A 25,711-nucleotide genomic window follows, 5' to 3' on the forward strand; every position below is an offset into this window, starting at 1 on the left:
ATTGGTCACATATTAGTACAAACTGAGTTTGATATGGGGGCAACTTTTATCATTTTCTCTTTGGCTAGTGCACATATTAAGCATAGACATTGGAAAGAAAAAGAAAATGTAAACAGTAGAAAGGAATATTTTAAATATCCACTTCACTTGAAGTGACTATGTAAAATATCACTTCAAAAATATCATTGTGCAGCTTTGGGGTGAATAAGATAAACTCAGCAAATTGTCCTTAGAAAATCATCATAAACATCTGTGTGGTGGGACAGAAAAACCTCTCAGCACAGCAGAATTTGGTCCTATCTAGAAGTGTTTCTGTGTCTCCACTTACTAGATGTTTATGAAGATTTCCTAACAGAGAATTTTTCGCAAGTGGATCTACCCTACAGTTTCAAACATATACATTTTACAAGTTATATTATTTGAAGATTATGCACTATGGACTCATATCTTCACTTAAAAACATAACCTTTAGGCTTAGGAGGAAAGATTCTGATATAAAAGTTTCATAAAATAAAATCAGATACAATCGGCATAAAGGATTCAGCTAAAAATAAATGAGTTTATACCAGAATATAGGTATGTCTCCTAGCTAAATTAGTTTATAATTACGGGATGTGTTAAAGTGAAAAAAAACCTCGAAGTGAAGGATGCAATGATATTCTACCCTACTAGTAATTAATCATAAAAGGTAAAAAATGATACACACTTTAAAATTTATCTTTTCAAATACAGCCATGGGACCACATCAACACCTCATACCACCCCACCCCAGCAAAAAAAAAAAAAAAAAAAAAAAAAGGGTAAAAATAATGAAGTTAAAGAAAACTTCTCTAGAGTGATCATTAGGATAATGAATACAAAATAATCAATTACTTACTAATGCATACAGGTTGCACTGACCATCCACTTTGCAGACACGTAATTAATCCTGATGTATTACCATCTGCTGTTACATATCCTGATTTACACTTATACCGTGTTTGTTTATTTAAAGGATATGTAAAGGTAGATTCAGAAAAAAATCCGTTCTTAATTTGTATATCTGATTTTGAACATGTTTCTAAAAGGGAGAAAGCATAAAGAAAAGATAAGCATATATTTGATAAACATTTTATAAGGATGCAAATAATATAACTATAGAAAAATGGGGAGTCATTTATAAATGTAAACCTAGAAAAATTCTAATCATTTAAGTTCTTGTGTGAGAGAAAAAAATCTACGAGTTTCCAGAGATATTAAATCAAGACACTTTATTCATGTTTTTAGAACAAAGCAAGATTTAAAGTACTCAGAATCCTTACTAGGAAATTATTAGAAATCTGTTTGTCTAATGGATCTGGAATCCTACAGCACGTCAGAACTCTATTAACAATGGGTTTCCTTTCCTGGGACTTGTTCGAAACATTGCTTAGTCTGGATCTCTTAAGCAACCCAGAACACAGTTAACAAATTGGCGTATCTCAGATCAGGTGATGATCTCGGAATCTTCCACCACAGTTACCATAGCCTTTGTATCTGAGAATTTGAAATGTTTGTCATGAAAATTGGGTGCTTAAAGCCATGTCAATATATGGAGTTCAATGGAGATGACAATGATCAACACATGTATTCAGTCTACGAAGGACTAAATGATGCTTCGTCAAACTGTATAACTAAACTTGAAATAGTACATTTCTGTCACTTACTAGGTCTCTTCACAGAGCTCAGCTTCATTTATTAAATAACTCGTGGATAAAGAAGAAATCAAAAGAGAAAACTTTGAATATTTTGAATTGAATGAAAATAAAAACATGATAAGTAAAATTTTACAAGATTTATGAAATGACACGAAAGTGTGCTGAGAGGGGAATTTTAACATTAAATAGCAATAATAGAAAATAATAAAGATTGAAAATCTATAATAGAAAATAATGATTGAAAATCAATAATTCTCTTTACTTAAAAACTATAAAAAGAAAAGCAAACAAACACAACATATATAAATTTGAAAGAATAGAGTGACATTAGTAAGATGGTGGAATAGGATGCCTCGACCTCTCCCCACAGACACACTGAATTAACAGCTATGCACGTATCAGCTCCCGTTATTCAAAACACTGGTTGAGAGGCTCCCGCGTTCAAGGCAAGTGAGAAAATGCTAAAATCCTAACTGTTAGGAAAAACTCAGACACACTCTCACAATAAATCCCACCTAGGCACAGCACCATATAATTGGGAGGGAACCCTCAACACCCAGCTTCTCCTGGAGGAGCAAAGAGTTTGAACCATAATCTAGGGCTCCAGTTTTCCAACTGCTAGTCCAGGGTCTGGCTTCTAACTCACCTGCCTATGGGAGGGCCCAGCATTTCCAGTCTCCTGGGACTACTGAGGACAAAGTGGAATGGCTGTGCTAGCACTGCTCACAGGTCATCCCCTACCTTAGTGCAAAGGGAGCAGCTCCCAGTTTCTCCATGGAAGCTCCCAGTTTCTCCATGGAAGGAGTTAGACTACACATCTTTTTTTTTTTTTTTTTTTTTTTTTTTTTGTGGTACGTGGGCCTTTTACTGTGGTGGCCTCTCCCGTTGTGGAGCACAGGCTCCGGACGCACAGGCTTAGCGTCCATGGCTCACAGGCCCAGCCGCTCTGCGGCATGTAGGATCTTCCTGGATCGGGGCACGAACTCGTGTCGACTGCATCGGCAGGCAGACTCTCAACCACTGCGCCACCAGGGAAGCCCTAGACCCTCATCTTTTCTGGCTGCTGCCTAAGGAACTGGCTCCTAACTAACCTCTCTCTGAGAGCTGATGAAGCCCAGAATTTGTTGGTGCCTGGGGACTACAGAGAGCAAAAGCATGGTTTGGAAGAGCACAGGGTTTGAAGGAGCATGCAGGCATTTCCACAGCCCTTCTCCCCAGCTCAGTGTGGAGTGAGTGAGGGGATAAACTCCAGCTCCCAGCTTCAGCAGCTTTTCTGGCTTCTAGGTCACCTGTCTCAGGACATAAATGGGAGTTGGCATACTCTAGACCCCTGGAAGATGCTAAGTACAAAGACAGCAGTTTGGATGAGCATAGAGGTTAGAGAGGCATCCAGAATCTCTGGCCAGGCTGACTGATGAAGGCTTTCTACTTATGGGTCCAGTCTGTGAAGACTAGGAGATGTGGGTGTTTCATCTAATGCACAGATATCAACACAGAGGTTCGAGAAAAATAATAATAGAGAAATACGTTCCAGTCAGAAGAACAAGATAAGTATCTATAAACCAACACTAACTAAATGTAAATCACCTGACAGGTGATTTACATTTACAGTGATTTCCCCAACAGAGATTCAAAATAGCAGTCATAGAGCAAAAAATTTGACAAAAGAGTAAAGCAGAGGTGGTTTGGGCTTGATATATGTCCCAGGTGAGTGTCACGGGCAGCTCCCATGTCCAAGCCTAAGTACTCAGCTTCTTCCCTTGCTTCTGATGTTCGCCCTCTTGTAACTAAAGCTTGTGGGTTTATTACTAGGGAATATTTAGAAATAAAATACATTTTTCAATGGCAGAAAAACCCAAAACAAACAAACAGAAACTCCAAAACCCATAAAATAGCCATCATAAACATGCTTACCAAGGACAGGAAAGCAATACGTGTACAAAGTAAGAATTTCAACAGAGAGATAGAAAATATAAAAATTACCAAAAGAGAAATGGTAGAACTGGAAAATGTGATAAATAAACTGAAAGATTAAATAAAGGGGTTCAACAACGGACTAGAACAAGCAGAAAAAAGGATCAGTGGATGCAGAGGTCACTAAAAGTAATTGAGTCAGAAGAGCAAAAAGAAAAAAACAGTAAAAATGTGATCATAGGTTACGGCACTTATGGGACACTGCCAAAATGATCACTATATATGTTACAGAAGACTGAGAAGGACAATAGAGAGGGAAAGGGTCAGAAAACTGAATCAAACATACTAAAACAACTGAAAATGCACTAAATCTGGGAAAGGAAATAGACATTCAGATCCAGTAAGCCCGAATGAAATGAGATGAACTGCAAAAAAAATACAACGCCCCCCCCCCCGCGACTGATACACATAATCAGATTGCCTAGAGTCAAAGACAAAGTAAAATATTGAATCAGCAATAGGAAACATCACAAAGAAGGGAACCGTAAAACCACCAGGTGATTTTACAGCAGAAACGCTGAAGGCCAGAAGGGAGTGGGAGGATACAGTCAAAGTGCTGAAATCACACATGGAGGAGAGTCCTTATGTGGAAGTCCAGGTTTTCACAGGAGGAGACCCAGCACACACTGGAGAAAAAAATATGAGTTTGGATTCATTGGACTGGGTAAGAGGAACAGCTCAACTTTACCTTCTTCACCCCTCCCCCAAAGGAGGCACAGCTTAAAGGCTAATAGAAAACTTCCTGGGCCCCTGATTTCTCCCACAGGGGAAAGGGGGAGTGTGTGTATGATTTTGCAGCTTCCCCATCTGTATGGGATCTTCCAAAAGGCTCATTTCTCTTTCATTCCATCCAGAGTACTAATAATGAGCTATATGTCTGGGAGTCAGGAAGAGGCTATGAAAGCAGAAGACAGGACACTTACAGAGCATTAAAGGGAAGCTGATTCTACTAACTGCATTGCAAACTCCATCGAAGAACTCACTCAAAAACTGCTGGGAATGCCTCACCTTCCTATTCACTCAACTGGCCCACTGGCCCCTTCAGGGCTCTGTCTGCCTCACTCACACACCCTCCCATCTTGTGGCCAGCCCCTGTGGGCACAACTGACACTGGAGGTAAAAGCAAGCTTTGATAGACAGCTAGTGAGCACACACAGAAATTTGGCGCAAATCTGTGGGCCAGGGAGAGAATACAAGATTAAGATGTAGTGCCATCTTTGGGGAAACAAAAGACAGGCTGTCAGCACCCATCCTGGTGCATTGTAGGATCTAGACCAGGCACACAAGCACAGAAGTTCTGCCACTAGAGGGAGAAGAAGTGTGAGCTGGTGTTCCCATAGAAGATCTGAGATAGTCTAAAAGTCTGTAGCAGGGCTGAAGGAAGTTGTCTCACCGCCAAAGGAGACTGGTACTTCCAAAGCAAACACAACAACACTAAACTTCAAGGAACATGAAATCAAGTAATATGGCATCAACAAAGTATCACAACAATCTTCAGTATTCAAACTCAAAGATTGGAGATCTGTGATTTACCCAATGGAGAATTCAAAATAGCTGTTTTAAATAACTCAATGTGTTACCAGAAAATACAGGAAGACAACTGAAAAACATCAAGAAAAAAGTACATGAACAAAATGAGCAGTTTACCAAAAAGATAGAAATCCAAAAAAAGAACCAAAGAGAAATTCTGGTGCTGAAAAATCCAATGATGAAACGAAAATGCAATAGAGTAGCATCAACAACAGAATGAAACAAGCAGAAGAAGGAATCTGTAAGATAGATGACAGATATTATGAAGTTATCCAGTCAGAGGAGAACAAAGAAAAAAGCATGAAAAAGAATTAAGAAAGGCTAAATGATATATGGTATGTCATCAACAGAACCAATCTGTGAATTATTGAAGTTCCAGAGGAGAAAAGGTGGAGATGGGGCTAGAAAGCTTATTTAAAGAAATAATGGCTGAAAACTTCCCAAAACAAGGGTCAGATTTGAATATCTAACTTCATGACATTTTTAGGTGACCAAATAAAATCAACATAAAAAGGTCCTCTACAACACATGTTATAATAAAACAGAAAAAATCAAAGAAAAAAAGAGAAGTCTTAAAAGTATCATGAGAAAGAGACCTTGGAACTTACAACAGAACCCTCATATGGCTCTAAGTAGATTTCTCAGCAGAAACCTAGTGGGCCAGGAGAAAGCCAAGTGCTGAAAGAGAAAATTGCCAACCAAGAATAATTTATTTGGAAAATGTCATTTGGAAATGAATGGAAGATAAAGACTTCCCCAGACCAACAAATACTGAGGGAATTGAACACCAGTAGTCCTGTCTTACTAGAAACACTGAAAGGAGTTATTCAAGGTAAAGTAAAAGAATGCTAATTAATAACATGAAAATACACAGTACACTGGTAAATTTAAGTATACAGTCACATTCAGAATACTATAGTACTTTGATATGGAATGTTAAACACTTAACATATTAAAGTTAAAGGACAAGAATATAAAAATAATGATAACAACAACTATTTGCTAATAAGTACCCACTATAAAAAGAGGCAAATCATGACATCAAAAATATGAAAGGGTGGAGGGTAAAAGGAAAGAGTTTTTGTATGTGGTTGATGCTCACGTTTCATCAGTATAAAATAGACCGCTGTCTCTGTAAGACGTTTTATTTAAGTCTCATGGTAAACACAAAGCAAGAAACCACACTAGGTTCACAAAAGGTAAAGAGAAGTTTATTAAAAGCATACCACTATAAAAATCACTAATTCAAATAGGAAGGCAGTCAGAGAGGAAGAAAGGAATTAGGAAACTACAAAAGAGTCTTAAAAAAAGAGATGGTATTAGTAAGTCATTACCTATCAATAATTACTCTAAATAAAAATGGATTACATTCTTCAATAAACAGGCATAGGATGGATAAGATGGAGGAGTAGGAGGACGCAGAGTTCGTGTCTCCTCATAACTAGGGCACCTAGTAGGTGCTGGTGGGGGACCTTGGACACCTAAGGGGAAGGGAGGAACCCCTATGTGACCAGGTAGGATGTGGAGGGGGTGAGGACGAGGAGAGGAAAAGTAGAGGCGGGATGGGACGGGCATGCCTGAGGGGCAGCTGGGGGAGGGGAGGCATTACCAGGCTTCGAGGGGCCAACTTGGTGAGGGAATCAGTGGGAATGGGGAGAGACCTTCAGGGGATCAGGAGACAAGAAGGGAACATGGCCAGTGTCTCCCCTGCCCACTCTGACCTGACAAACCTGATGGAGGCCTGGGCCTGAAACTCTGCACTCCTGCCCTCTGGCAGCACAGGCCCTGAGCCTAATCCCTGCCACCTCCAAGGCCTTTTCTGGTCTTTTCTTTTTTTTTTTGCCATGCTGCATGGCTTGCGGTGTCTTCGTTCTCAGGCCAGGGATTGGGTCTGAGCTCCTGTGGTGAGAGCGACGAGTCCAAACCACTGGACTAACGGTGAATTTCAGGACCCAGGGAATATTAATCAGTATGAGATCTCGCAGAGGTCCTCATCTCGGCACAAAGATCTGGCTCCACCCAACTGCCTGCAAGCTCCAGTGCTGGACACAGCAGGCCAAACAACCAGCAAGACATGAACACAGCCCTACTCAACAAAATAAAAAATGAGATGACAAAAAATATGTCACAGACGAAGGAGCAAGGTAAAAACCTAAAAGGCCAAATAAATGAAGAGGAAAAAAGCAATGTATCTGAAAATCAATTCAGAGTAACGATAGTAAAGATGATCCAAAATCTCAGAAATAGAATGGAAGAATGGATTAAGAAAATACAAGAAATGTTTAATAAGGACCTAGAAGAACTAAAGAATAAACAAACAGTGGTGAAAAACAAAATAATTGAAAATGGAAAATACACTATAAGGAATCAATAGCAAAGTAATTGAGGCAGAAGAAAAAATAAGTGAGCTGGAAGATAGAATGGTGGAAATAACTGTCAAGGAGCAGAATAAAGAATGAAAAGAAATGAGGACAGTCTCAGAGACTTCTGGGACAACATTAAACAAACCAACATTCAAATTGTAGGGGTCTCAGAAGAATAAGAGAAACAGAAAGGGTCTGAGGAAATATTTGAAGAGATCATAGGCAAAACTATAAGTTTTAGTTTTAGTTTATAAAACTAAACTACAAGTCCAAGAAGCACAGAGAGTCCCATACAGGATAAACCTATGGAGAAACATGCCAAGACACACATTAATCAAACTAACAAAAATTAAATTCAAAGAAAAAATACAAAAAGCAGGAAGGGAAAAGCAACAAATAATGTTCAAGGGAATCCCCATAAGGTTATCAGCTGATTTTTCATCAGAAACTCTGCAGGCCAGAAGGAATTTGCAGGATATATTTTAAATGATGAAAGGGAAAAACCTACAACCAAGACTACAATACCAAGCAAGGATCTCATTCAGATTCAACACAGAAATCAAAAGCTTTTCAGACAAGCAAAAGCTAAGAGAATTCAGCACCACCAAACCAGCTTTACAACAAATGCTGAAGGAAATTCTCTAGGTGGGAAACACAAGAGAAGAAAAAGGCCCACAAAAACAAACCCAAAACAATTAAGAAAATGGTAGTAGGAAAATACATATTGATAATAACGTTGAATGTAAATGAATTAAATGCCCACCAAAAGTCACAAACTGGCCGAATGGATACAAAAACAAGACCCATATATATGCTGCCTAAAAGACACCCACTTCAGATCTAGGGACACATACAGACTGAAAGTGAGGGGAGAGAAAAAGATATTCCATGCAAATGAAAATCAAAAGAAACCTGGAGTAGCAATATTCATATCAGATAAAATAGACTTTAAAATAAAGACTGTTGCAAAAGACATTAAAGGACACTACCTAATGATCAGGGGATCAATCCAAGAAGAAGATTTAACAATTATAAATATTTGTGCACCGAACATAGGAGCACTTCAATACATAAAGCAAATGCTAATAGCCATAAAAGGGGAAATTGACAGTAACACAATAATAGTGGGGGACTTACCCCACTTACACCAATGGACAGATCATCCAGACAGAAAATAAATAAGGAAACACAAGCTTTAAATGACACAACAGACCAAACAGACTTAACTGATATTTCTAAGACATTCCACCCAAAAGCAGCAGAATACACTTTGTTCTCAAGTGCACACAGATAGATCACATCTGGAGTCACAAATCAAGTCTCAGTAAATTCAAGAAAATTGAAATCCTTTCAAGCATCTTTTCCAAAAACAATGCTATGAAATTAGAAATCAATTACAGGAAGAAAACTAAAAAATACAAACACATGGAGGCTAAACAATACACTACTAAATAACCAAGAAATCACTGAAGAAACAAAAGAGGAAGTCAAAAATTCATAGAAACAAATGACAACAAAAACATGACGACCCAAAACCTATCAGATGCAGCAAAAAACAGTTCTAGCAGGGAATTTTATAGCAATTCAATCCTACCTCGGGAAACAAGAAAAATTTCAAACAAACAATCTAACCTTACACCTAAAGCAACTAGAGAAAGAAGAACAAACAAAACCCAAAGTTAGTACGAAGTAAGAAATCATAAAAATCAAAGGAGAAAGAAATGATATAGAAATGAAGAAACCAATAGCAAAAATCAATGAAACTAAAAGCTAGTTCTTTGAAAAGATAAACAAAATTGATAAACCTTTAGCCATACTTATCAAGAAAAAAGGGAGAAGACTCAAATCAATAAAATTAGAAATGAAAAAGGAGAAATCAAAACTGACACTGCAGAAATACACAGGATTATAAGAGACTACTACAAACAACTATATGCCAATAAAATGGACAAACATGAAGAAATGGACAAATTCTTGGAAAGGTGCAACCTTCCAAGACTGAACCAGGAAGAAGTAGAAAATATAAACAGAACAATCACAAGTAATGGAATTGAAATTGTAATTAAAAATCTTCCAACAAACAAGAGTCCAGAGCAGCTGGCTTCATGGGAAAATTCTGTCAAACTTTTAGAGACACCCAAGCTCATTCTATGAAGCCACCATCGCCCTGATAACAAAACCAGACAAAAGTATCACAGAAAAAGAAAATTACAGACCAATATCACTGATGAACACAGATGCAAAAATTCTCAACAGAATACTAGCAAACAGAATCCAACAGCACATTAAAAGGATCATACACCATGATCAAGTGGGCTTTATCCCAGGGATGCAAGGATTCTTCAATATATGAAAATCAATCAATGTGATACACCATATTAACAAATTGAAGAAGAAAAACCATTTGATCATCTCAATAGATGCAGGAAAAGCTTCTGACAAAATTCAACACCCATTTATGATAAAAAAATCTCCAGAAAGTGGGCATAAAGGGATCGTACTTCAACATAATAAAGGCCATATACAACAAACCCACAGAAAACATCATTCTCAATGGTGAAAAACTGAAAGCATTTCCTCTAAGATCAGAAACAAGACAAGGATGTTCACTCTTGCCACTATTATTCAACATAGTATTGGAAGTCCTAGCCATGGCAATCAGAGAAGAAAAAGAAATAAAAGGAATTCACTTTGGAAAAGAAGTAAAACTGTCAGTGTTCACAGAAGACATGATACTATACACAGAAAATCCTAAGGATGCCACCAGAAAACTACTAGAACTAATCAATGAATTTGGGAAATTTGCAGGATACAAAATTAATGAACAGAAATCTCTGGCATTCCTATACACTAACAATGAAAGATCAGAAAGATAAATTAAGGAAGCAATCCCATTTACCACTGTAAGCAAAAGAATAAAATACCTAGGAATAAGCCTACCTAAGGAAACAAAAGACCTGTATGCAGAAAACTATAAGACACTGATGAAAGAAATCAAGGATGACACAAACAGATGGAGAGATATATCATGTTCTTGCATTGGAAGAATCAATATTGTGAAAATGACTATACTACCCAAAGCAATCTACAGATTCAATGCAATCCTTATCAAATTACCAATGGCATTTTTCATAGAATTAGAATAAAAGATTTTACAATTTGTATGGAAACACAAAAGACCATGCATAGCTAAAGCAATCTTAAGAAAGAAAAATGGAGCTGGAGGAATCAGGCTCCTGGACTTCAGAATATACTACAAAGCTACAGTAATCAAGACAGTATGGTACTGGCATAAAAACAGAAATATATATCAATGAAACAGGGTAAGAAGTCTAGAGATAGAACCATGCACGTATGTTCAACTAATCTATAACAAAGGAGGCAAGAATATACAATGGAGAAAAGACAGTCTCTTCAATAAGTGGTGCTGGGAAAACTGGATGGCTACATGTAAACTAATGAAATTAGAACACTCCCTAACACCTTACAGAAAAATAAACTCAAAATGGATTAAAGACTTAAATGTAAGACCAGATACTATAAAACTCTTGAAGAAAAACACAGGCAGAACATTCTCTCACATAAATCACAGCAATATCTTTTTTGACCCACCTCCTAGAGTAATGAAAATAAAAACAAAAATAAAGAAATGGGACCTAGTTAAATTTAAAAGCTTTTGCACAGCAAAGGAAACCATAAACAAAATGAAAAGACAACCCACAGAATGGGAGAAAATATTTGCAAACAAAGTGACCGATAAGGGATTAAGCTCCAAAATATAGAATCAGCTTAATATCAAAAAAAAAACAACAACCCAATAAAAAAAATCAGCAAGAGATCTAAATAGACATTTCTTCAAAGAAGACATACAGATGGCCAGAGGCACATGAAAAGATTCTCAACATCACAAATTATTAGAGAAATGCAAATCAAAACTGCAATGAGGTAACACATCACACCAGTCAAAAGGGCCATCATCAAAAAATCTACAAACTATAAATGCTGGAGAGGGTGCGGAGAAAAGGGTCCCCTCCTACACTGTTGATGTGAATGTAAACTGGTACAACCATTATGGACAACAGTATGGTGGTTCCTTAAAAAACTGAATATGAGCTACCATATGATGCAGCAATCCCACTCCAGGGCATATATCTGGAGAAAAGTATAATTCGAAAATATACATGCACCTCAATGCTCATTAAAGCACTATTTACATCAGCCAAGACATGGAAGCAACCTAAATGTCTGTTGACAGATGAATGGATAAAGAAGATGTGGTATATATATATATATAATACATATATATATTATATATATATATTATATATACACACACATACACCATATATATATATACACACACACCATATATATATATAATGGTATTTTATATATATATATATATATATATGAATATTACTCAGCTACAAAAAAGAACGAAATAATGCCATTTGCAGCAACATGGATGGACATAGAGATTGTTATACTGAGTGAAGTAAGTCAGACAGAGAAAGAGAAATATTGTATGATATCACTTATATGTGGAATCTAAAATAATGATACAAATGAACTTATTTACAAAACAGAAACAGACTCACAGATCTCAAAATCAAACTTATGGTTACCAAAGGGGAAACACAGGGAGAAGTGATAAATTAGGAGATTGGGGTTAATGTATACACACTAGTATATATAAAAATAGACAACTAATAAGGACCTACTGTATGGCCCAGGGAACTCTACTCAATATTCTGTAATAACATATATGGAAAAGAATATGAAAAAGAATGGATATACATACATATATATGTATATATATAATTGATTCACTTTGCTGTACACCTGAAACTAACACAGCATTGTAAATCAGCTATACTCCAATAAAAATTTAATAAAACAAAACAGAGAGTACTACAAAAACAACAAAAAAACATGTAAGAAAATGGCAATAGGTACGTACCTAAAAATAATCACTCCAAATGTCAATGTACTAAATGCTCCAATCAAAAGACATAGGGTGGCTGACTGGATAGAAAAACAAGACCCAATTATATGCTGCCTGCTAAAGATACACACAGACTAGGGCTTCCCTGGTGGCGCAGTGGTTGAGAGTTCGCCTGCCGATGCAGGGGACACGGGTTCTTGCCCTGGTCCGGGAAGATCCCACATGCTGCAGAGTGGCTGGGCCCGTAAGCCATGGCCACTGAGCCTTTGTGTCCGGAGCCTGTGCTCCGCAACAGGAGAGGCCACAACAGTGAGAGGCCTGTGTACCGCAAAAAAAAAAAAAGGATACACACAGACTAAAATTGAGGTGATGAAAAAAGATATTTCCTGCAAATGGAAATGCCAAGAAAGGTGGGGTAGCCAGAGTCAAAGTCTATAACAAAAAGACAAAAAAGGGCATTATATAATGATAAAGGGATTTTACATATAATCTTTAATATATTTTGAGTTGATTTTTGTATGTGGTGTGAAATAAGGTCCCAGTTTTTTTCATATGCATATGGATATCCAGTTTCAGTAAAACTATTTGTTGAAGAGACTATCCTTTCCCAGTCGTGTATTCTAGGCACCCTTGTCATAGATAAGTTAATTGTGTCTCAATTATGTATTATTAATAAATGCGTCGGTTTATTTCTGGGCTTTGTATTCTCTTCCATTGGACTGTATATTTGTTTTTATGCCAGTAGCATACTATTTTGATTACAGTAATTTTTGTAATATATTTGAAATCTGGAAGCATGATGTCCTCAGCTGTTTTTTCTTGCTCAAGATTGCTTTGGCTATTCAGGCCTTTTGTGGTTCCATACAAATTTTATGATTTTTTTTCCATTTCTGTAAAGAACACCAGTGGGATTTTGGTAGGGACTGAACTGCATCTGTCCATCACTTTGGGTAGTAGGGATATTTTAACAACACTCAAACTTCTGATGCACTAGCACTGGATATGTTTCCATTTATCTCTGTCTAATTTCTTTTATCATTGTACTACAATTTTTTGCATCTGTGTTCAGATAGTTTTCTCTGCTTATGGTATCTTTAGCTATTGTTTTCTCTGCTTATGGTATCTTTAGCTATTGTTTTCTCTGCTTATGGTATCTTTAGCTTTGCTATCAGACTGATGCTGGGCTCATAAAATGAGTTTGGAAGTATTGTCTTTTCTTTGATTTTTTTTTTAATCTATAGTTTTCTCTGCTTATAGTTTTCTATAAGCCTATAGTTTTCTCTGCTTATGGTATCTTTAGCTTTGCTATCAGACTGATGCTGAGCTCATAAAATGAGTTTGGAAGTATTCTCTTTTCTTTGATTTTTTTTTTTTGTTTTAATCTGGGACAGTCATAGTCTAACCAAGTTTATTTTTAAAAAAAATTTTTAACATCTTTATTGGAGTATAATTGCTTTACAATGGTGTGTTAGTTTCTGCTTTATAACAAAGTGAATCAGTTATACATACACATATGTTCCCATATCTCTTCCCTCTTGCGTCTCCCTCCCTCCCCCCCTCCCTAACCCCCCCCTCCAGGCAGCCACAAAGAACCGAGCCGGTATCCCTGTGCCATGCGGCTGCTTCCCACTGGCTATCTACCTTACATTTGTTAGTATATATATGTCCATGTCTCTCTCTCGCCCTATCACACCTCACCCTTCCCCCTCCCCATATCCTCAAGTCCATTCCCTAGTAGGTCTGTGTCTTTATTCCTGTCTTAACCCTAGGTTCTTCATGACCTTTTTTTTTTTTTTCTTAGATTCCATATATATGTTTTAGCATACGGTATTTGTTTTTCTCTTTCTGACTTACTTCACTCTGTATGACAGGCTCTAGGTCCATCCACCTCACTACAAATAACTCAATTTCGTTTCCTTTTATGGCTGAGTAATATTCCATTGTGAAGTATGAGATTAGAACACTCCCTAACACCATACACAAAAATAAGCTCAAAATGGATTAAAGACCTAAATGTAAGGCCAGAAACGATCAAACTCTTAGAGGAAAACATAGGCAGAACACTCTATGACATAAATCACAGCAAGACCCTTTTTGACCCACCTCCTAGAGAAATGGAAATAAAAAGAAAAAGAAACAAATGGGACCTAATGAAACTTCAAAGCTTTTGCACAGCAAAGGAGACCATAAACAAGACCAAAAGACAACCCTCAGAATGGGCAAAAATATTTGCTAATGAAGCAACTGATAAAGGATTAATCTCCAAAATGTATAAGCAGCTCATGCAGCTCAATAACAAAAACAACCCAATCCAAAAATGGGCAGAAGACCTAAATAGACATTTCTCCAAAGAAGATATACAGACTGCCAACAAACACATGAAAGAATGCTCAACATCATTAATCATTAGAGAAATGCAAATCAAAACTACAATAAGATATCATCTCACACTGGTCAGAATGGCCATCATCAAAAAATCTAGAAACAATAAATGCTGGAGAGGGTGTGGAGTAAAGGGAACACTGTTGGTGGGAATGTAAATTTTCTTTGATTTTTAAGTTTTTAGTAGGATTGTTACCAATTCTTATTAAATGCTTCAAAGAATTCACCCATGAAGCCATCTGTTCCCAGTATTTCTCTTTTGGGAGGTTTTTTTGGTGGAGATTTGCTTCAATATCCTTATTTGTTGTTGGACATTTTAGACTTTATATATTTTTCTTGACTCAGTTTTGGTAGGTTATATGTATCTCAGAATTTGCCCATTTCTTCTAGGTTATAAAATTTGTTGGCATATTTTTGTTCATTAGTCCCTATGATTATCTTTATTCTTGAGTCATCCTGTATAATGTCTCCTCTTTCATTTCTGATTTTACTTGTCTTAAATTTGAGTGGTCTATGTTTTTTAGTCTAGCTAAGCTTTTATCAATTTTGTTTATTTTTTCAAAAATCCAAGCTTTCATTTTGTTGATTTTTTTAAATTATTTTTCACTTGATTTATTTCTGTTCTTATCTTCATTATTTCCTCCTTTCTCTAACTTTGGTCTTAGTTTGTTCTTTTTCTAGTGCTTTAAAGTATAAATTTAGGTTGTTTACATAAGATCTTTCTTTTGTTTTAATGTACGCATTTATAATAAAAAACTTCCCTCAGTACTGCTTTTGCAGTATCTCGTTATTGTTGGTATGCCCTATTTTGTTCTCATTTATCTTAAGATTTTTTTAAAATTCCTTATGATTTCCTCTCTGATCAAACTGTTGTTCAAGAGTTTGCTGTTTAGTTTGCACATATCTGTAGATTTTCTCTTTTCTTCTTTTTTTCTGTTACTGTATTCTTGTTTTATTTCAATGTGGTTAAAAAAGATACTTGGCATGATTTCTCTCTTCTAAAATATGTCAGGACTTGTTTTGTGACCAAACAGGTCATATCCTTCCAGAGATTATTCCATGTGGACTTGGGAAGAATGTGTATTCTTCTGTTGTTGAGTGGAAAGTTTTGTACATATCTATTAGGTTCATTTAGTTTACAGTGTTGTTCAAGTCTGCTTTTTCTTTATTAAAATTCTGTCTGGACATTCTATCCAATATTGAAAATGGAGTATTAAAATCTCCTACTATTATTGTATTGCTCTCAATTTCTTCTAATCAGACCTGTGAATATTGGGTTTATATATTTAGGAGTTCTAATGGTGGGTGTTTATATGTTTATAATCCATTTTCCTGTTGATTTGACACTTTTATTATTATATAACAACCTTCTTTGTTGCAAGAAACAGTTTAGACAAAAAGTCAATTTTTTCTGACAGCCCCTCCTGCTGTCTTTTGGCTCTTATTTGCATGAATATCATTTTCCATATGTTCATGTTTAGCCCATCTGTGTCTTGAATTCTAAAATGAGACTTTTATAGACAGCAAATTATTAAATCTTGTTTTTTTAACCATTCAGGTTAAAAAAACACCTATCTATTCCTTTTGATAGGTGAGTGTAGTCCATTTACATTTAAATTATAAGTGAGCACTTACTATTGATATTTTGTTAACTAGCTTATTCTGCAATTGCTTTTTCAATGTCTTTCTCTCTATCTTTCATTGTTATTTGATTATTTTGTAATTTTTTATTTCCTTTTATCTTTTGTGTATGTTGTAGGTATCCCCCTAGCTTAATTGATGTATAGTTAACAATTAAAACTTTATATGTATAATGTATACAATGAGATGATTTGAAATACATATACATTTATCACAATAGGGTTAATTAACACATCCATCACCTCACATATTACCTTTTCTTTGTATGTGTTCTTGGAATGCTGTAAATCTACTCTCTTAGCAAATTTCAAGCATACAATATAGTATTATTAACTATATCACCAAGCTGTACATCCCCAGAATTATTCATATTATAAATGAAACCTTACACTTTTGGACCAGCATCTCCCCCTTTCCCTCACCTTCATGTCCTTGTAACTACCATTCCACCCTTTCTTTCTTTCTTTCCTTCTCTCTTTCTTTCTCCCTTCCTTCCTTCCTTCCTTCCTTCCTTCTCTTTGTTTCTATGAATTCAATCTTTTCTTTCCCTTTCTTTCTCTCTTTCTCTTTCCCCCCTTCCTTCCTTCTTTCTCTTTCTTATTCACTTAGCATAATGTCCTCTATGTTCGTCCATGTTGTATCAAATGGCAGGACTTCTTTTCTTTCTTGTGGCTGAGTAATATTCCATTTTACATATATAGATCACATCTTTATTTATTCTTTTATTTATTTGCTGACCCCTAAGTTGTTTCCAAAGCTTGGATACTGTGAATAATGCTAAAATGAACATTGGACTGCAGATATGTCTTCTAGATATTGATTTTATTTCTGTTGGATACATACCTAGGAATGAGATTGCTGGATCATATGAAAGTTCTATTAATTTTTTTGAGGAAATTCCACACTGATTTCCATAGAGTTGTAACAAATTAAATTCCAACCGAAGTGTACAAGGATTCCCTTTTCTCCACATCCTTGCCAACACTTATATTTTTTGATAAAAGACATTCTAAAAGGTGTGAGGTAATAACTCATTGTGGTTTTGATTTGTATTTCCCTGAAGATTAGTAATTGTTTTACTATCTACTCATGTATTTGTTGGCCATTTGTGTGTATTCTTCAGAAAAATGTCTACTCAGATCCTTTGCTCATTTTTAAATCAGATTATTTGATTTTTCTGCTATTGAGTTGTAAAGTCCTTTTTTAAAAAATATTACCCTCTTATTAGATATATGGTTTTCAATTCCATAGCTTACCTTTTCATTTGCTGATTTGCTGAACAGAACTTTTAGTTTAATATAGTCCCACTTAAATTTTGTTTTTGTTACTTGTGCTTTTGGTGACATATCAAAAAATATCATTGCCCAAACCAATGTCAAGAAACTAGTTCCCCAAGTTTTCTTTTATGACATTTATGATTTCAGGTCTTATATTTAAGTCTCTAATTCATTTAGAGTTAATTTTTGTTGGTGTTTTCATATAGGGGTCCAATTTCATTCTTATTTGTACATATCCCGTTTTCCCAGCACCATTTACTAAAGACACCATCATTTCCCCATTGTGTATTTTTGATTGCCTTGTTAAATATTAGGTGACACACGGGCTTATTTCTGGGTCTCAATTCTGTTCCATTGGCTATGTGTCTATTATTTATGCCAGGATCATACTATTTTGATTACTATTGCTCTCAAACTATAGTTTGAAATCAGGAAGTGTAATGCCTCCAGCTTTGTTGTTCTTTCTCAAGAAAAGGGGTTATTTTGTGATTCCATAAGAATTTTAGGATTATTTATTTTACTTATGTAAAATATGCCATTGGGTTTCGTTGAATGGTTTGAGAAGGATTGGCATTTATTCTTTAAATCCTTGGTATAATTTACCAATTATATCATCTGGTCCTGAGCATTACTTCATTGGAAGATTTTAAATTTCTGATTCAATTTTATTTCTAATTTTACTCTGTTCAGATTTTCTATTGTTAAATGAGTTAGTATTGTTGAATTATAAGTTTTTAGGAATTTATCCATTTCTTCTAGGTTATCCAATTTGTTGGCATATGATAGTTCATAGTTGTCTTTTATGATCCTTGGCATTGCTGTGGCATCAATTGTAATGTCTCATCTTTCATTTCTGACTTAACTTATATGAGTTTTATCTCTTTTTTTTCTTAATCTAGCTTTAGGTTTGTTCATTTTGTTTATCTTTTTGCAAAAGCAGGTATGTTGTGATCTTTTCTGTTGTATTTTCTGGCCTCTATTTCATATATTTCTGTTCTGATCTTTGTTATTTCCTTCTTTCTGCTAACTTCAAGCTTAGTTTGTTCTTTTTCTTTGAGTATAACATTGGCTCATTTTTTGCAGATCTTCCTTTTTTCTTAATGTACGATTTTATCACTATAAATGCTCCTCATAGGACTGCTTTTGTTGTGCTTAAATTTTCATTTCCTTTAGAATATATTTTTATTTCTCCCTGATATCTATTTTGACCCACTGTTGAGAAATGTTTTGTTTCCACATACTGTCAGTTTTCTACTTTTCTTCCTGTTACTGATTGTTTAGTTTCATACCATTGTGGTCCAAAAAATGTTTGGTATACTTTCAATCATCTTAAGGTTTTTAAGGCTTGTTTTGTGACCTAGCACGTTATCTCTCCTGGAGAATGTTCTGTGTATGCTTAGGATGAATATATATTCTGCTGTTGAATGGAATGTTCTGATATGTCTGTTAGGTACATTTGTTTAAGTTTGGTTCCAGTCGAATTGCTCTTTATTGATTTTCTGGGTGAATGATCTACCCATTTTTGAAAGTAGAGTATTGAACTCCCCTACTATTATTATACTACTATTTCTCTGTTTAGATCTGTTAGAATTTGCTTAATGTACTTAGGTGCTCCCATGCTGGATACATATACATTTACAGTTGTTAAATCCTCTTGATTTGATCCCTTCATTTTATAATGACCTTCTTGTCTCCTGTTTACAGTTTTGACTAAAAGTCTATTTTTCTGAAATAAATATTGCTATCCCTGCTCTTTTTTGATGTCCATTTGCATGGAATATTGTCTTTTCATTCACTTTAGCCTTTGGGTGTCCTAAATGCTGAAGTGAGTTTCAGTTTAGTTTTACCTCTAGGTAGTTTATAGTTGGATCTTCTGTTTGTTCTCCCTTTTTTTTTTTTTTTTTTTTTTTTAATGCACTCTCTATGTCTTTTGATTGGAGAATAGAATGCATTTACTTTTAATATTATTGATAGGTAAGGACTTACTAATACAATCTCATTAACTGTTTTCTGGCCACTATATAGTAAATATTGTTCCTTGGTCTTTCTCTTGCACCCTTTCTTAGATAATTCATGATTTTCTGTAGTCGTACACTTTGGTTCCTTTATCTTTTGTGTATCTAATATAGGTTTTGTTTTGTGGTTACCACAAGGCTTACACAAAATACCTTATAGGTTTAACAGTCTATTTGTAACTGATAACAAATTCACTTTGATTGCATACACACTTTATCCTTTCACTTTCCTCCCCACCTATTTTGTTTTTGATATCACAATTTACATTATTTTGTATGTGTTGTATATTTTCATGGTTTCACATTACTAATTAACATCCTTTTCTTTCAGCTTGAAGAACTCCTTTCAGCATTTCTTGTAAGACAGATCTAGTACTAATGAATTCCTTCAGTTTTTATTCGTCTGGGAAAGTCTTTATATCCCGTTCATTGCTACAAGACTGCTTTTCCAGGCAAATAATTCTTCAGTTGCAGGTTTTTTTCTTTCAGTAATTTGAATATTTCATCCCTCTCTCTCCTGGTGTGCAGTGTTTCTGCAGTTTTATTAACCTGCTTATATCTTTATGGGGAATCCCTTTTGTTTGTGGAAGTTTTTCTCTCAGCTTCAAAAATTCTCTTTGCCTTTGATTTTAGACAGTGTTTTACAATGTGTCTTGTATATAGAATATCTCTTGTTTGAATCTGTTTGGGGACTTATGAAATGCATGATCTTGAATGTCCATGTCTTCCCAGCCATTATTTCTTTAAATAAACTTTCTGCTCTTTCTCCCATTCTTCTCCTGGGACACCCATAATCTCTACAATGTTTCTCTTGATGGTCTCCAATCATTCCTGTAGGCTTTCTTCACTCTGACAGGATACTTTCAAATGAGTTTTTTTTCTGCTTGATTGTTTGTGGTTGATGCTCTCCATTGTATTTATCACTTCATTCATTGTATTCTTTACTTTCAGAATTACTGTTTTGTTTTTTTATGTTTTCTATCTCGCTGTTAAAATTCTTGTTTTGTTCAATTATTGTTTATCTGACTTCTTTGAATTGCCTGTGTTTTCTTGCATCTCAGTGAATTTCTTTAAAGTAACTATATTGAAGCATCTATCAGATAAATTGTACATATCCATTATTTGAGGTCAGTTAACAGAAAACTATTATGCTCCTTTGTTTGTATTGTAGTCCTTTGATTTTTTTGTTTCTTGAAGTCGCCTGTTGCTGTCTTCACACTTAAAGAAGCAATTGCTTCCTCCAGTCTTTACAGACTGACTGGGGAGGAAAATACATTCTGTCACACTGCTACAGGCTTTTCCAGACCTTTTTTAAGGACACACAAGTTCCACACATCTTGATCCCTTGTGGGAGAGAATTTTGAAGATTGTATGCTTCCCTCTATCTGGCAAAGCCAGTCTGTGTGCTGACAGCTTCCTGGTTGCTTTCCCTGGGACAATGACAAATGCTCATGTTTGTGTATTTTCTCACAACCCCACAGGGTCAGGCTGGCTTCTAGATGTCTCACTGCAAAACGTCTCATCTGCAAAAGTTTGCATCGCCACCTTGGGGACATACACAGGGAGCTGGCCAGGGGGCAGGGGGATGTGGATGTGTTGAGGGTGCCCATGGGTGAGAAGGATTCACAAACTAGGTGTCTGCAATGGTTAGAGGGTGGGCTTCCTTTTTTTAAAAATGCCCAGAAGTGTCAATTTTATTTGTCAGTGCAGTAGGGGGCTAAGGCATGACATGTTGCTTCTACGAGTTAAGAGAGCCAGCAGTGGAGGGGAGAAGCAAGCCCTCTTGGGCTCTGGGCCCCGAGGCTGCCTTCTTGGCTGGGGGCTGGGCCTCAGACCTGAGCCCCAGCAGACCCAAAGCTTTGTTGAAGAAGAGGATGATGGGAGTGGAGCCATCAGTGATGAGGGTTGATTTTAGGCCCAGGCTCTGGAGCAGTTTTACCTGCATCTCCAGTCCTGCCACAGCGAGGTCCCTGATGATGCTGGGCCCCAGGCCCTCTGTCATCTCCTTGAACTTCTTCACCTCTACCTCAGCCAGCTGGTGGTGTCTACAAAATGCTCAGTAGGATCCTTGTCTCTTGATGAATTCTAGCCCTGGATGCTGTACTCCTGACCTCTCCCCCCCCCCCCCCGGTCATGCAGATTTACCCCAGTATTCCGGATGGGGTGAAAGAGAAGTGGGCCTTTTGATCAGTATTGCAAGTTGAGGAAGCTGGCCCTTACTCACATGCTCTTATTTTCCCCCACAGGTGAAATCCTGTGCTGAGGGGGGTCTCTCTGGGCACTAAAGCTGTGCTACTTTAGGGGAGAGGTGACACAGGTAAAGTGAAACTGTTCCTCTAACCTTCTTTGATGCATTCAGTCTTGAATCTCTGTGCTCCAACAGTGTGCTATAATTTCTCTGCTAGACTCCTAGAATCCTACAAAGATATTCTTATCGATTCATGATTGTAAAAGTTTGTATCAGGAGAGACAGTAAAACTCCTATTCGGCCATCTTGCTGACATCTCTCTGTTATTATAGGTTTCTTCTTTCTGTTTTTTTTTTCCCCCTGTATTCTTGACTAATGTCTATCAATAGGCACATTTATTTTGTTACATACTTATCAAGAAGTCTGTACATACACTCACACACACTTGTAAAACATAAAACTAAATAAGTCCTTTGGCAAGACAAGAAAAAGTTGATAAAAACATTTTGCAGTGGATAGTATAGCTGAGTCTTAGAAAATTATAAATATACTGGGACCTTGGACCAGTTTACTCACTGACACGGATGCATCTGGGAGGAGGAGACCAGTCATTCTCTGTACAGGTCATTGTGTTCTGGTTATTCTGAAGACTGTAGCCATTATAGCAGCGAACTCTTACAGTTTCACCTTGTAAATATTTTTCTTCATAATTTGGGTAATGTCCGTTTTCCAAGTACTTGAAAGTACATTGTCCTAAGGATCATAAAGACAAGAGAAAAGAAAAAAAATAACATATATTTGGTAAAATAGCACATTAAAAATTAACTTTATAGTATTTACCTGACAATGCATTAGTATTCAAAAAGAACAAATAACTTAATGAAGATGAAAGCTACTACCACGTGTTTGTTAAAAAAGAAAAAATATCAATATACCATGTTATTTATATTTAGTTTTTATAATTACAATATGTGTAAATGATGCAGATATTCTTATAAAGTCTCTATATTTCTCATGTGATTTCCATGGAGAGCTCCTCATAAAAAGAAGGCTTATTTGGGTCTTTTTGCTCACAGAACTTGACCCTTGGCCTTATTTGTGTTGTGTAAGACTTAATTGTACTCACTTATGTACTATTGTTTCTCCACTCTTTGGAAGATTTATACACATAAAATTAAGAGGTTTACTTACTGAGGCACGGTACTTCTGGAGTCCATCCTTTTTGTGTGCATCTAAGGTAAGGCTGGCGAATTTCTGGCACAAAATACTGATCACAGTCATAGTAGAACCATTGACCTATGCTTGCTGGAAAGTATCCTCTACGTGAATAAGGTACGCTTCCATGTTTTATTACTGGAAAATCGCAAGGTTTAACTTGGAATAAAAAAAAAAAGGTATGAATAATGTTTTACCGTAGTAAGCAATCAAATTAGAGATCAGATGTTTCATCTATGAATTATATTCCTATTAGCTTAATTACCCTCATTGTGTTAGAGTTTCTAGGAAAAGAAAAGTTATAGAAAACTCAGATGACTGAGGTATGTAAGGAGGTCTTTGCTAATGAAGATCAAATTATGTCTTGTGGGTCATATTACATAAAATTTATATGTGAGCTCTCTTGGTAGAAAACTATACAGAGCTATTGATTTAATTATCCTTAAGTACATAAGTCCTAGCCTTGGTTGACTAAATTAGCATCTCAATCAAGAGATGAAAGTACAAATTTTATCATGCAGCTCATCTGTCTTCTTTTTCTTTCATAAACCAAACTTTAACATGATTAAATATTTCTCTTATATTTCTTATGCACATTGAAATCTGTTTCATACTGATAATAGCTTCCTTTTTTTCTTTTGCGGTACGCGGGCCTCTCACTGTTGTGGCCTCTCCCGTTGTGGCCTCTCCCGTTGTGGAGCACTGAGCCGCGCGGGCTCAGTGGCCATGGCTCACGGGCCTAGCCGCTCCGTGGCATGTGGGATCTTCCCGGACCGGGGCATGAACCCGTGTCCCCTGCATCGGCAGGCGGACTCTCAACCACTGCGCCACCAGGGAAGCCCAATAGCTTCCTTTTTAAGGGACTCATACTTTGAAAAATCATTTTGGACTTATGCCTGGAATTAACATTGAGGTCACTGATCTATTGTTTGTATCATTACATTTTTCTTTCATGCAAGATCGAGTTTAACTGTAGTGCATCTTTACAATAAACTGTGATGTATAAAGAAAAAGAATATGATTGTAGAGACAGAAAACACTTGAAAAAAGGTAAAGGAAGCATCCCTAGAAATAAAATACTCTGGTGACTTGCAGCCCAGGCCAGCACCCCGACTGCAACCCAAGAAGTGTGATTCAGAACTAGCCAACTAAGCCACTTCCTAATTCCTGACCCATAGGAGCTCTAAGAATATAAAGGTGTGTTGTTTTAAGCCCATATGTTTTGGGAGAATATTTTTACACAGCATTAGATAACTAATATACTAGGTGTTAGGTGATGTAAGTCTTACTCAATGTTTTAGTTCAGATATTAGAATTATATTAGAGAATTATACATTCATACACACAGATATATATTTAACTTTGAGTAGCAAAAAATTTAAAGAGTTTTTAGTTTACAAAAATGTTTTTATTCCTCCTTAGAACTGTCTACTTTGAACAGCAAAGAATGCCTCTAAAACCTCTACTTTGCATACACAGTAGGACAAATACTTGGATTTATTCTGTCCCCATTTTTGTGTGTTTAAGAGAAAGAAACTTCAGAATTAAGAAGTAGGTCAAGATATGAGTGAAACTTACATGAACATCTTGGAGCAGGTGACCAGCCCTGGCTGGTGCACATTGCAACATTTCCCTGGATCACAGGAGCAAAGCCACGTTTACACTCGTAAGTGATTTTATCTTCACCTCTGTATTTGGCTAATTGAGGTGTGTAAACACCATTTGGAATATAAGGAGGATCACATGTTATTTCTGAAAAGAAAAAAGATATGTGTACAATACAGAAATAACTATCCATTAAAAATAATCAAGCATATAAAAATATAAAAGTGGATGTTATTTGTTCTTAGTACAGCACAAAATGTCATTAAAATGAGCACAGCCTCATACCCTTCCTGCTGTATCACTCATATTTCCCTCCATTGTATTTCTCATCTAATATATTTGTGCCCGCTGGATTCTTGAATCCTCTTTCTCCAAAGCCAACACATGCTTCATGATATTCCATACCCGGCAACGAATTCTTGGTATATCACTTCAGCTATTCTTTCCACTTTCTGCAAGTTCCTCAGCTTCTGTCATTCTCACAAGTACTATTTACAAATATTCTGAGTCTCCTCCCTCCAGATGCTTGGTTGGATAGTATACCCCTGCCCCTTTGAAGTAGATATAAACACATGGCTTGCATAGGACAATGAAATGAATATGGAAGTAATGTGTTTTCCTTTAGGGAGGAACAGTCATTGTGACTGTAACAGTCATTGTGTGAATTTTTATGTTCTCTTCCCCACAGCTGCAGTGATTAAAAGAAGAACATAGAGGGCTTCCCTGGTGGCGCAGTGGTTGAGAGTCCGCCTGCCGATGCAGGGGACGCGGGTTTGTACCCGGGTCCGGGAAGATCCCACATGCCGCGGAGCGGCTGGGCCCGTGAGCCACGGCTGCTGAGCCTGCGCGTCCGGAGCCTGCGCTCCGCAACGGGAGAGGCCACAACAGTGAGAGGCCTGC

The 25,711-nt window shown here is 36.5% G+C and overlaps 1 protein-coding gene across 1 annotated transcript in view; it reads right to left on the minus strand.

The window, feature by feature from the left end:
• The window catches only part of LOC103085808 (complement factor H-like), an 82,499-nt gene that overhangs the window by 35,059 nt on the left and 21,729 nt on the right, over nt 1-25,711 (minus strand). Inside the window, exons 8-11 of the mRNA XM_007459666.1 lie at nt 24,785-24,958; nt 23,183-23,365; nt 22,568-22,744; nt 878-1,060 (exon numbers count right to left, since the gene is read on the minus strand). Of these exons, the coding sequence (XP_007459728.1) occupies nt 878-1,060; nt 22,568-22,744; nt 23,183-23,365; nt 24,785-24,958 (717 nt within the window). The remainder of the gene's footprint in view (nt 1-877; nt 1,061-22,567; nt 22,745-23,182; nt 23,366-24,784; nt 24,959-25,711) is intronic.

This window comes from Lipotes vexillifer, unplaced genomic scaffold (assembly GCF_000442215.2).
Source record: "Lipotes vexillifer unplaced genomic scaffold, Lipotes_vexillifer_v1.1 scaffold830, whole genome shotgun sequence".
Lineage (NCBI taxonomy): Eukaryota > Metazoa > Chordata > Mammalia > Artiodactyla > Lipotidae > Lipotes > Lipotes vexillifer.